General features: G+C 37.9%; 1 protein-coding gene across 1 annotated transcript in view; it reads left to right on the top strand.

Annotated features, from left to right (window-relative positions):
* LOC102861346 overlaps positions 1–14,333 on the top strand; it is a 119,467-nt gene that overhangs the window by 11,958 nt on the left and 93,176 nt on the right. Inside the window, exons 2-3 of the mRNA XM_006889147.1 lie at positions 4,196–4,285; positions 13,862–13,913. Coding sequence (XP_006889209.1) covers positions 4,196–4,285; positions 13,862–13,913 — 142 coding nt within the window. The remainder of the gene's footprint in view (positions 1–4,195; positions 4,286–13,861; positions 13,914–14,333) is intronic.

Genomic DNA, 14,333 nt, shown 5'->3' with positions numbered 1-14,333 from the left:
CGCACCTTAGTCTCCAGAGAGACACCATTGCTCTTCAGTACTTTGGAGAGGTCCCTAACAGCAGACTTTCCCATGGCAATGCGCCTTTTCATTTCCTGGCATATAGTTTGTTATTTATTCTGCTCAGTGAGGTGGTTTGGCACAGTGACTATAAAGTGTGTTAATTATTCTCCTTTCAGTTGGATGCACAACCCACTAGGCCACAAGAACTCCCTGAAGATATGCTTGGGTATAGAGTTTTTGTATCATTAATGATATTATTAATAATTTCTATGTTCTTTTGGATACCTGTCTTGGAAATTGGAACAAATACAAACCTCTTCCAGTAGGTTGACCAGGTGGTGGCTGTCTTCTAAATTTCTTGGCATAGGTTAGTGAGCATGCTGAGGGCTGCATATTACATTGTTTGGAATTTTTTTGAAATGTCTTTTTTTAAACTTTATATTGGTTTGCATACAAAGTTTGTATACATTGTATTTAAATTATATTTAATTCATGTACATTGTGCTTCACACATTCCTTCATTCACATTGTTTCATATGATAATTGCCATACATTGTGTTTTATTAATTAATCACCATTGCTCTTTGCCTACTCTTATACCTCAGCTTTTCAGGCCCCCACTGGATCTTTCCTAATTCCTTCACCTCTTCCCTCTGCCCATCACATTCTATGACTCCAGGATTTCTCCCCTTCTCACCCACAGGCCCCCTTTCCTCTCCTTTTACATGATGGAATACTATGCAGCACTCAGTAGCTACAATTTCTAAAAATACTACATAGAAAAGGCTAAAGAGCATTATGCTGAGTATGCTAACTTTGTCTTATAAGGACAAATACTGCATCTGTTTGTTGAAACATTAATTGATATTCCATCAATTCCTGGGGCACTTCCCCCCATGCCTTCTCTGTTGCTTATACATCTTCCTTCATTACCATGGATACTGTCTATTTAACCATTGATTCTTGATTGGATGCTGCTTCCTGAAATGGTTCTGTGCCTACCTTTTTTTTAATATATGTATAGTGATTCTGTTTATTCCTTTCATTTTCTTTTGATGCTTCCTTCATCATTCAAGACTTCGTCTATAGAATCCCTCAGTATTGCAACCCAAAGCTTCAGTTTGTTCTTCTGTTATTTGAGCTTGAGAAATATGTGCTCATCCCTTTTAGTTATCTAACTCTGGCTCTTTGTACATTGCATAATAATACTTTGTTTTGTCTTCTTGAGCTGCCCTTCAGAATCTTCTGTGCAGCTCTCTTCAGGATTTCTTCCCTTTGTTTTGACATCTCTATGTTCTAGCACAAGTTTTAGAGTCTCTTCTGACATCCAGTTTGGTTTTTTCCTTCTTTCTGGTCTTGGAAATGCTCTTTGCTTTTTTCATGGATGATGTGCTTAATGTTATCCAACAACTCCACTGGCTTTCTGTTATTAGTGCTCAATGCATCAAATCTGCCCTTGAGATTTTTTTTTTTTTTTAATTCAGTTGGGATAGACTCAGTTTGTATTTTGGTTCTTGTGGAAGTGTTTTCATTTTCTTTAACTTCACCTTGAATTTGCTCATGTAAGTAATTTATGATCTCTTCCGTACTTAGCCCCTAGTCTTGTTTTGACTGCTGCTACTGAGCTTCTGCATAGACTATTTCCGTAGATGTAATCAATCTGATTCCTGTGAGGAATATACAGTCTAGCATCTTTAATTTTCTTAGACTTTCCTGTCACTGTTTATATATATATATATATATGTATGTCATTGTTGTTATGTGCTGTCAAGTTGCCTGCAGCTCACAGTGACCCTATGTACAATAGTTCTGAACCCTGGTCTGTCTATCTTGAGCCAATCTCACTGTCTCTGACACACCTACTCTCATTACCCCAGTTACTGTGTCAGTCCATCTCCTCCAGCATCTTTCAGTCTTATCCTGTCCCTTCATCCTTCCAAGCTTGATGTTCTCTTCCAAGGATTGATCCCTCCTGGCAACATACCCAAAGTATGCCACAGGGAGCTTCAATATCCTTGCCTCCAAGGAGAAGCTTGGTTTCACCTTCTCCAAGACAGACCTGTTTGTTCTCTTGGCAGTCCATGGTATGTTCAGTACTCTTTTTCAGCACCACAACTCAAAGGCATTGATTCTTCTCCTGTCATCCATAGTCATTGTCCAGCTCTCTGATGTGTAGCAAGTAATTGAGAAGACCATGACCTAGACCAGGCACACCTTAGTCAATAAACTGACATAGAGGTCCCTGATGCAATTAATCTTTTGATTTCCTGACTGTTGGTACCAAAAGTTTTGGTTGTAGAACTGAAAAAGCTGAAATAATTAACAATCTCAATCTCTTCTCCATCTGTCATGGTGCTGCAAGTTGGGCTAGTTGTGAGAATCTTTGTCTTCTTAATGTTGAGTGTCAATCCATATTCAAGACGTCAGTCCTTGACCTTCTGCAACAAATGCTTCAGATCCTCCTCAGCTTTGGCTAGCAAGGTTGTATCATTTGCATAATGCAGGTTGTTGCTTGAAAGTGAGAGAGTCAGAAGTAGTGGCCTCAGAGAAGCACTGTTCCTTGTAAAAAGAGGAAAAAAAAATAACCCTTTTTATGAAAAGGGTTTACTTTATTCTTTTTATACTCAGTGCTTGTAGTGGGTTTAATTTCCCTCCCTCTGTTCCTCAGTGTGTTGGAATCCTAACTCCTGTTCCTGTGGATATAATCCCACTTGGGAATAGGCCCTTCCTGTTACACCAATTATATCATCTCACTGTAGGACATATACTAAAGCTAATCTCTTCTGAGCGATATAAAGAGCTGTACAGAGAGGGCCAAAGAAAAACCAAGCACAAACAAGGGAAAAATAAATATCTCCTGGGAATTGTCAAGGAACTGAGGAAAAGTGAGACTACAGAACCTAAAATGAGAATTTCCACCAGAATTCTCTTTCCCTGGGACTGGTGTCCTGAATTCAGAAATCTAACCTCTAAAAATGCAAGAAAATAAATTTCCATTTCTTCAAGGCGCCTACTTGCACTGTTTCCTAAGAAACCAAGAGTTGGACATTTTGTATTGCTCTCCCATGTTCTCTGTAGTCTCCTAGCATTTTCCCCTGTCTCTGTTCCCTTACGATTGTAGTGGTGATGGTGACAGGACCCTGAACGTCTCTGTTGAAATGTGTTTTTTATTCCCTCGCTTCTGGGAATTTTGTATCTTATAGTATCTCCTGGTAATGATACAGAGATAGATTGTCTGTACTTTTTGTTGTTAGGTTTTATTTATTTATTTATTTATTTATTTACTGGTGATATTTGGTGACTTCTAAACAAAGGCCAATTGAAACTCTTATAAACTTCCTTTTAAAAAGAAATTTTCTTTAGATGAAATTTCACACAGCAAATCTTATGTACATTGTTCCATGACATTGGTTATATTTTTAAAAAATATGTTGAAATTCTCATTTCCATTCTGTTTTGTGTTCTGTTTCCATTAATCTAGCTAGTTTCACCACCTTCCACTACTCCCCTCATATTATAATTTTTGTTTTGGGGAGCTATTGATCCTTCGTTTTCATATAGTTAATTGTTTAAAGAAGCACATTACTCACAGGCAATATTGTTTATCTTAAAAATTATTTGACTGAAATGTGACCTGCAGAAATAACTTCACCTCCAAGTTTAAAGAGTATCTTAAATTAATGGTCTCAAGGAATCTGCTAATCTCTAGTGGTCCAGTAGATTTAGACTGGTTTTGTGTGTGTGTTTTTTTTTTTTAAATTTGAGTCTGTTCTATATTTTTCTTCTAGCTTAAGTGCCATTTAAAATTATTAAAAGTATAAATGTGGATAGTTGTAGAGGGGCTTCAGGCCTTTTGTTCATAGGGTCTCTATGAGTCGAGCTCTACTTGAAGGTAGTCAACAACAACATCCCACTCTGTGGTCATTCTCTGTATTAACTGGAGAACTTATTGTCCATACTATTGTTTACTTTACTATCACGGGTCCCCTAATGATTTTATATTTCATAGTATATATTTTTGTTTTCTCTGCTAACTTATTTGTAAATTTACTGGATATAAGAATTTTTTAAAAAAATTCATACTACTGCTGTGCTTTATATTTTCTAGCTGCTCATAAAATATTTGTGAACTGTATTAATCTAGTTATGTTCTTTTCCTCCCAAAGTCATAATTTATTTATTTACATTGTAGATGCTGAAATCTGCTTTTAAAAGATCTGAGGATAAAAAACTGGAAGTACCGGAGGCAGCAGTGCCAAATTTGGTACCATTTGGGGATGTGGTAAGATTGATTAACCCTCACGGAAATATAAACAGATTAGTTTTTTAAAATTTATTTTATTTTGGATTTTTAACTTATACTAACCCAGTTAAGATGATTTTTTTCCTATATAAAGGTCTTTTTATTTTAAAATGATTTTTTTAATTATTAAAAATAATGATACAAGAGCAGTATGAAATGGTTGGAGGTCTTGTTCTGCACCATCCATGGAACAAGGTCATAGACATTTCAGACAATTGGAAGAAATGAAAGAAAAGAAAAAAGATGAAATTATTTTGTTATTAAGATATTTTTAATATTTTTAAAGTAATTTTGAAAATATGTTCCTTTTTGTTCTTATGTGAAGAATGGTTTATAATTAGTAATGTAAAGAATGTGCAGAAAGTGGTCCTTTTAATATTTTCATGGATTGTTCATGATTCAGCCACTCTCTCTCTCTGAAAATTTTAGTTTATTCTGTTGTATGTACCACCAAGTCAGAACTGACTCATAGCTGACCTGCTAGCAGGAGTTGAGGCAGTAAATTGCATGGGAGGGAGGTGCTCATCTTTTTCCCATGAAGAAGCTGATGGATTCAAGCACAACCCTTTGGGTTGGTAATGCAATTCCTTACCACTAAGCTACCAAAAGTTATTGTAATAATTATGAAAATTATGGAAAAACATCCTGGTTCATAGAATGTTTTCTATATGAAAAATTCCAAAATTCTATCACTATTACCCAGAAAATGTTTTTGAAAAATATTTATTCCTTGGTTTCTCCCTAATCTCTGCTAAGTTAGAATCTCTGAGCGGATATCCTGGGTGTCAGTATTTTTATTGAGTTCTTCAAGTTATTGTATCCATTGTCACATTTAGGAACTATGAGCTACAGTTTGATAACATATTTCTTTTCTTTTTATTAAAATCAGTTGGATAACTGATTTTTTTAAAAACTCAGTCTCATAAGAACAAATATTGCATAAGACCATTACTGTAGGAATAAAAAGATAACTAGTAAAATGTGTATGAGGATTTGAGAGAGGAGGTTGGGAGCAGAGGATGGGAGGGGAGGGGGGAAATCATTGGTATCCACAATTTGGTGGGGGTGGGGGTCGCAAAGGAAGTGGGAAATATCCGGTGAGGATCTGGAAAGACAGGATAATGATGGGCGTAGTTCAATGTTGATTAATTTTATAAAATACAGTGAATGGGAATGCTTTTATGAAACACAATGTGAATGAAGGATCATGTGAAGCAAAATATATGTGAACTTTGTAGGGAAACCAATGTATAATAAAATATATTACTTTTATTTATAAAATAAAAATCACTGCATATACATATACTCAGAGAGAAAGAGAGATAAATAAATGTGCTCATCACACACACACACACACACACACACACACACACACACACAGAGATAGGACCTAATCTAGTACTCAACTTTAGGTTGTTGTTATGTGACATTGAGTCGCTTGCAACTCATAGCGACCCTGTATACAACAGCCCTAAACCCTGCTCTGTCCTGTGCCAATCTCACTGTCTCTGACACACCCACCTCAACTACCCAAGTCACTGAATCAATCCACCTCATAGAGGGTCTTCCCCTACTGTGCTGTCCCTCCACCCTCCCTAGCATGATGTCCCTTTCCAAGGACTGATCCCTCTTTGCAACATGTCCAAAGTATGTCAGACAAAGCTTCAGAATCCTTGCCTCCAAGGAGCAGCCTAGTTTAACCTTCTCCAAGTTTAGGTTGAGTACTAGAAAAATCTATTGTTCTATTTTGGGTTCTTCAGGGTATAGAACATAATTATCTAAATACATTTAGAATTATCTAATAAATGCATTCTTTTACAGTTACTTCAATATTTTGAACACTGCAATAATAGTTAATAGATATTAAAAAATAAGCTTTTTCACCATTATCTGACATAAATGAATCTGTTTTCTTGATGTATCATAAATTTAACACAAATTTTATAGGAAAGGAGAGAAAGACTATCATCATACACATGTCATTCTTAACAAAATTAGGTGGAAATTATCTAATGATATGACTAATATCACACACGCGCAAGATCCTGCTAAAGACTGTCCAGAAATTACTTGAACAGTACAGCAGCAGAGAACAGCAAGCTGTGCAAGCCGGGTTTAGAAGAGGTCATGGTACGAGACACATTATAGCCAACATTAGGTGGATCTTGGCTGAAAGCAGAGAGTATCAGAGGAATGTCTGTGTTTCATTGACTATGCAAAGGCATTTGACTGTATGGATCACAAAAAATTGTGGCTAACCCTGAGAAGAATCAGGATCCCAGAATACTTGATTGTGCTCTTGTGAAAACTATACTTGGACCAGGAAGCAATAGTCAGAACAGAACAGGGAAACATGCATGGTTCAGGACCAGGAAAGGGGTGCGTCAAAGATGCATTTTATCTCCATACCTTTTCAATCTATATGCAGTAGAGGTCATCTGGGAGGCTGGACTCTATGAAGAGGAATGTGAGATCAGGATTGGAGGAAGACTCATCAAAAGCCTGCATTATGCAGATGACACAACCTTGCTTGCTGAAACTGAAGAGGACATGAAGCATTTGCTGCAGAAGGTCAAGCACTATAGTCTTCCATATGGATTGAAGTGCAGCATCAAGAAAATAAAGATTCTCACCACTGGGCCTATTGGCAGCTTCATGATAAATGAAGAAGAAATTGAGTTGTTGATAACTTCAGTTTGTTTGGTTCCACAATCAACACTCTTGGCGCCAATAGTCAGGAAATCAGAAGATGAATTGCAGTGGGAAAGTCTTCTGTCAGAGACCTCCCTTAGAACACTGAAGTATTCTTAGAATACTGAAGAGCAATGCTGTCAGTCTGGAGACTAAGGTGTGCCTGACACAGGCCATGGTCTTCACAATTACTTGCTATACATCTGAGAGCTGAACAATTACTTAAAGTTCATAGAAGAAGGATCGATGCCTTTGAGTTGTGATGCTGGAGAAGAGTGTTGAACATACTATGGACAAAAAGATCAATCCTGGAGAAGATAAAACCAGGCTGTTCCCTGGAGGCAAGGATTTTGAAGCCCCATTTCACATGCTTTGGGCATGTGGCCAGGTGGGACCAGACCTTGGAGAGGGACATCATGCTTGGAAGAGTAGAAGCATAGAGCAGGAGAGGAAGACCCTGGATGAGATGGATTAACTCAGTGACTGGAGAAATGGGATTAGATCTATTGGAAACAATGCGACTGGCTCAGGATAGGGCAGATTTCAGAGCTAGTGTACATAGGGTCTCTGTGAGTCATAGGTGACTCAGTGGCATATAACAACAACAGCAATGCATTTATTGATGTATTATAATAAAGCTTCATTCTCTATGTTATAATCAGAGTTGGAGTATAAACCTTTGTCATGGATTGAATTACATTTCTCTAAAATATGTATCAACTTGGCTAGACCATGACTCTCAGTATTGTGTGATTATCTTCCACTTTGTCATGTGTTGTAAATCCAATCCAATCTCTTCCTGATCAGGTTATTTAAAAGGTGACTGAATTCTGTTTCTATGTTAATGAGGTAGGATCAGAATGGGATGGATCACCCTTACTTAAGTCACCCCGGTTAGTAAGGTCATAACCGTGATCTAATGAAAGGGAAGTTTTCCTCAGATGTGGCCTGCATCATTATTTATCTTACAGAACATAAAAGATGAGAGAAATGAGCAGAGCAGATGATTTGTTACCACTGAGAAAAAGCCAAGAGCAGAACATACCTGGAGTCCTTGTGCTTTGAACCATTTAGAGCACGAAACATGGAGATTTCTAAGGAACACAAGGCCTAAAGTTGTTGAATGGAGAAAAACACTCCCCCAGAGCTAACAGAGACTTCCCCTAGAGCTTGTGCTTTTGAATGTGGACTTCTAGCCTCTTAACTGTTTGTTAAAGCCATTCACTTGTCATATTTCAGTTATGCCCGCTTTTGAGAATGGGAAAAGCTGCTAATTTTGAATGGGGCCCACAGTATGCAAAGGCTCAGATTTCTGTGCAAGCCAGTCTGCTACTTGGTCTTATGATCTTCCTGATCCAGTAGTGTTTAAGCTGCACACTTTTTAAATTGCACACACACACACACACACTGCTACTTGGTCTTATGATCTTCCTGATCCAGTAGTGTTTAAGCTGCACACTTTTTAAATTGACGACTGTGCTTAGAAACACGTTTGCCATCATTTGTGGCAACATGTTAAAGTCTTAGTGGTAAATAGAGATGCTGGTTGAGTCTTTGAGAGGTCCTTATTGGTGAATCACGTTGCAGACAGAATTTTGGAGCAAAGCTCTGACATCTTTTGAAGAGAACAACTCTCCTTTTGAGACAGCATTTAGCTTATTACTGAGGCTACTCTTTGGAGGCAAGGATTCTGAAGCTTCGTCTGACATACTTTGGACATGTTGGAAGGAGGGACCAGTCCTTGGAGAGGGACATCATGCTTGGGAGGGTGGAGGGATAGCACAAGAGAGGAAGATCCTTGATGAGGTGGATTGATTCGGTCCCTTTGGTAATGGGGATAGGCGTGTTGGAGACAATAAGATTGGCACAGGATAGAGCAGGGCTTAGGGATGTTGTACATGGGGTCGCTATTAGTCACAGGCAACTCGACAGCATATAACAACTATGACAATAGTGGGTCACCAATTCACTATTGCAGCTTGATCTACTTGTTGTGAACTGAGAGTTGTCTGACCACCAGAATGATAAATTCAGACTTGCACAGTGTGTACAATATTAGACTTGCATAGTGTGTACATTATTGCAGTTGAGCAGGACCTAAAAACAAAAGTCACATAGGCAAGTGACCAAAATGTCCATGGTATCTGCTGCTAATCACATTACCTTCCTTGTTCCAGTCTGCACCTATGGTCTCATGGTAGAATAGATGACAGAAGAAAACATGACTGGTTTACAGATGGTTCAGTGCAACATGCAGACACCATTCAGAAGTAGACAGCCCAGCAGCAACTTTCTGGGGCATTGCTGAAAGACCATGATGAAGAGCAACCCCCCCCTGGTGGACAGGGCAGAACTTTGAATAGTATACCTGGTTGGTTTTGTTTGTTTGTTTGTTTTGTTTTTTACCTAAAAGGAGAAATGGACAATTGTGTAATTATATTAATGGATCAGTAATTTGACTGGATGATCAAGGACTTGGAAAGAACATGATTGAAAAGTTAGTGGCAAAGAGATATGGGGTGCAGATGCACAGAAATCTTTGAATGGGCCAGATGAAGATATTTGTGTTTTAGGGAAAAGCACCCCAAAGTGTGATAGCAGCAGGAAGAGGATGTTGACAGATAAGTGGACAGGGTGACACACTTTTTATCCAGGTATTCTTTCCATTGCCTAATGGACTCATGAACAAACTGACCATTATAACAAGGAAGGAGGTTACGTATGGGATCAGCAGACTTTAACTGATGACTGTCCACGTCTTCTAGCAGCTGAGCCTAAAACTGAGTCTTCAGTGGGGCACCATTGCTGGAGTAATCAGCTAGCAGCTGGTGGCAGGTTGATGTACTGGACCAGTTCCATCTTGAAGAGTGCAGCATTTTGTTCTTACTGGAATAAATACTTGCTTTGGATATGTATTTTCCTTCCCTGCACATCATCAAAATTACCATCTATGGATTTACAGAATGTTGTCTGCCATCATGTAGACACACCACATCACATCAGATCAAGGAACTCATCCACAGCAAATGAGGTATGGCAGTGAGCCCATGCATATGGAACTTACTGGTCTTACCATGTTCACCATCATCCTGAAGCAACCAGTTTAGTAGCATGATGAAATGGCCTTCTTTTTTATTTTTTATTTTATTATTTTTGTGTGCGTGTACCATCAAATGAGATCTGACTGGTACAGGAGGAGATTGTCCCTCCTTCCCCGGCAGAGCATCTGGTAGATTCGAACCGTGCACCTCTGGGATTGTAGTTGCAGCTTCTTGCCACTAGGCCACCAGAGTTCCCCTTGAAATGGCCTTCTAAAGACATATTACAGTGTCAGCTGGGTGGGGATACCTTGTAGGTTTGAAGCAGTGTCCTTTAGGAGGCTACACATTTTCGGAGAGTTCTGGTGGCCTATTGTTAAAAACCTTAGCAGCAATCCTGAAGACACAGGGTACAAATCCACCAGCTGTTCCATGGGAGAGAAGCCTGGGCTATCTCTTCCTGTACGATTAACTGCCTCTGAAAACCCACCAGAGGGTCAGCTATTGTTCTGACTCAACAGAATTCAACAACACAACAGCAACATATGCATGCTATGTACCAGCAACCGATTAATATATAATATTATTTATAACAAAGCCAAGATTCATCGTTGTGGGACTTAAAGGGTACATATGAGAGTAATAGGACTCGTTATTACTCTCAATTACCCATTTGTTTCATTTTTGCTTTCTGTCCTCATAACTATGTTCTCCTGGTCTCACTCATTCACGACCATAGAGCAAATTGTGGCTCATAACAATTGTCTGTTGAGTTTCTGAGTCTCTGTGACTGTGTGAAGCATTTCCTCATGAACTTTATCTACCATTCAGCTGTTAGTTTATAGTACTATAGTGATTGTGTCTTAATGACTATACAAATGCATTCAACTGTGTGGATAACAATTATTGATCAGTAATATTGCAAAAAACAGGAATCCCCAAACGCTTTATTGTGCTTATGTAGTATCTGGACATACTACCTCATAAGGTATAATTTAGTGACAGTATTTCTCTTTGAAAATTCTGTAATATTTTTTAAGGACTTGCCTGGTGTGTACATGTATAGGCAATGTTGATTACCTGACAATGTACTTTTATTTCTCATAGTCATAGTATTTTTAGAAAAAAGTGTGATAGAAACTGCCTTAAAGTTGAAGACATAAAATACTTCTACAGTAAACATCTGTCATCAGTCATAATTTATCCATGTGCTCAGTAAAATAATCTGAAAAGCTGGACTATATGAAGAAGGTAGCATCAGGATTGGAAGCGGACCCATTAACAACCTGTGATATGCAGATGAGAAAACCTTGTTTGCTAAAGGAAAGAAGACTTCAAGCACTCGATGCTTTGGGTCATAGAGGAGGTAATCTCAAAATATGACAGCATTTGTTATCTGCAGACTATGAATGGCCATTTACATAGTTTTTGAATAGTAAATATTTTCCTTTATTGAATAGAAAGATATTATCTTTTGTATATACGTGCATAATTTAAAAACATAAACAGCTATTGAACGTAAGAAAAGTTGGAAGAGTTGTCCACGGCTTCAGGCTGAGACACTTGATAGGTGGACCTGAAGCAAGTATTTAATGTAAAAATGTGAATTGATACTGCAGCCTTCAATATGGACTGAGGCTCAATGTCAAGAAGACAAAAATTCTCACCACTGGACCAATCGGTAGCATCAGGATGGGTGGCGAAGAGATTGAGATTGTTCACAGCTTTAGTTTGCTCGGCTCCACGGTCAACACTCTTGGCACCAGTAGCCAGGAAATAAAAAAATGTATTGCGATGGGAAAGTCTGCGGTTAGGGACCTCTCCAAAATACTGAAGAGCAACAGTGTCTCTCTGGAGACTAAGGTGCGCCTGATACAAGCCATGGTTTTTGCAATCACTTGTTATGCATCAGAGAGTTGGACAATGACTAGGAAGGATAGAAGGAGAATTGACGCCTTTGAGCTGTTGTGCTGGAGAAGAGTATTGAATGGACTGCCAAGAAAACAAACAGATTCATCGTAGAGAGGATTAAACCAGGCTGCTTCTTGGAGGCAAGGATTCTGGGGCTTCGTCTGACATACTTTGGACATGTTGTAAGGAGAGACAGGTCTTTAGAGAGGGTCATCATGCTGGGTAGAGTGGAGGGACAGCGCAGGAGGGGAAGACCTTCTATGAGGTGGATTGATTCAGTGACTGGGGTACTCGGGATGGGTTTGTCAGAGGCAATGAGATTGGCACAGGATAGAGCATGGTTTAGGGCTGTTGTACAAAGGGTTGCTGTGAGTCACAAACGACTCGACGGCACATAACAACAACAGTGACTCATAGAATCACCTATGGCAATACCATTTCAAGTTTTATTTCATTTCAGTAATTTGTACTACCTCCTTAGAACAAAAATTCAGAACTGTTCCTTAAATAAAACAGTTAACACCTATAGTTCTCTTAGAAATAGAACATATTTTCTTCTTTAGAGTTCTAGTATTCTGATACAGTGGTCTTTAACTAAATATTGAATGTTAGCCTCATTTTTTTTCATTTTTCACTAACATGCTTTTCAAATAAATTCACTAAAATTAATTACATAACACTAGAAAATACTAGTGTGCTATCAACTATTTTAAAATGTTTGGTAGAATATTGCTACTATTTTGACTTCTTTCTATTTTTGTGCAACCAACACCATATTTACTCAAAACTTTACAACCCACACAGAAATTCTGTACCAATTAATCAGTAACTTTCCATTCTCTCTGCATCCTTTATACTTTGTTTTAAAAATTAATCATGGCTCAGAAGCAAGGATTTAGGAAATTACTTCGTAACTTTGGAGAAACTGGAGAACATCATGCTGAGTGAACTAACTCAGTCTCATAAGGACAAACACTGCATAAGACCATTGTTGTAGAACTAGAAAGATAACTAAAAAACATGTGTGAGGATCTAAGTCAGGAAGGGTGGGAGAAAAGGGGTGAGGATGGGCAGAGGAGGATAATCAGAGGGTCCCACAATTTGGTGGTGAAGCAGGGATCTGGAAAGACAGGGTAATGGGGGGACATAGTTCAGTGTTGATTAATTTTACAAAACATAGTGAAAGGCAATGACTATATGAAACAATGAATGTGAATGAAGTATAGGGTAATGTGCAATGTATATGAACCTTGTAAGCAAACCAATATAAAATAATTTTTTTTAAAAAGCATGGCTATATATATGACTAGCACTTCATAGTAGCATTTGTTTGTTCTGCGTTAAATTTATATTTGATTCTGTGATAGACATAAGTCAAAGTTTACTTTGCTTATTTTATTTCCTTCTGTGATTTGACACAAATAAATTTTTTTAACATTTATAAACATCTCCTAAAAGATAAAAGTATTTGATAATCTGTGGCATATTACAGTTCAATAACTTATCTGTGAATAAAGTTATTTTAGGTTCTTGGATAAAAGAACCTTTCTGAAACACTACATTTAATCAGTCCTTAAGTAAAACAGGGAGATCTGGTGGCCTAGTGGGTAAGAAGTTTCACTGCCAGCCCAAAGGCAGGCAATTTGAATCAACTAGCCGCAGGATTCTTCTTTGTATTATTGATTTTAGGTGTACTTTGAACAAACTCTATTTTTCATCTTTCATCCCTGTTTTCTAATGCTTTTCATTAACTAGATTTTTTTTAATATTTCTAATGAGAAAAAAAATTGTGACAAAGGCCAATAAAAAATAGGATTTTATTTTTTGAAACATAGCTCTGTGTATAGTATGATGGAAAATAAGTTAATTTTTTTATATATTCACTATGGTTGTTTTTGTTTTGTTTTTGTTTTAGACTGGTTGCCTGGCTATCCACATAAAGAGCTGCAGATATTTTACACCTAAGAGTATCCTTTCTTTGACTTAAGAACCATAGCATGGTTACTATTTCCATTTAGCTATTGCTAGATCATAACCCAGTCCAAAGCATACTGAATTAAAACACTGTTTTCCTAGCAATCACAATCGATGCATTACCTCAGTAGTACTTTTGTTCCCATGATATCACATGATCCCAACGGGAACTGTCATCAGCTGGAAGTTCAGCTGGGCTGGAATATCTAACATGCCAAGTGTTGGGTGCTTTGGCTGGGTGCCTAGAAGGATAGACTTAAGTAGGATGCTAGAATGATTGGTTCTTTCTCTCTACATGTAGTCCTAGGGATTTTAATAGTTATTTGGCATTTTGGTATTTTAATTTTTGTGTGAGAAAAATATTTTATGTCTTGGTAACTGAAGTTTTTGACACATCCTCAGATTTTACACCC

The sequence above is a fragment of the Elephantulus edwardii genome, unplaced genomic scaffold (genome assembly GCF_000299155.1).
Source record: "Elephantulus edwardii isolate Elephantulus edwardi_28Jun2011 unplaced genomic scaffold, EleEdw1.0 scaffold00075, whole genome shotgun sequence".
In the NCBI taxonomy this organism is placed as follows: domain Eukaryota; kingdom Metazoa; phylum Chordata; class Mammalia; order Macroscelidea; family Macroscelididae; genus Elephantulus; species Elephantulus edwardii.
The sequence above is the reverse complement of the archived record's forward strand: the minus strand, read 5'-3'. Positions and strand labels throughout refer to the sequence as shown.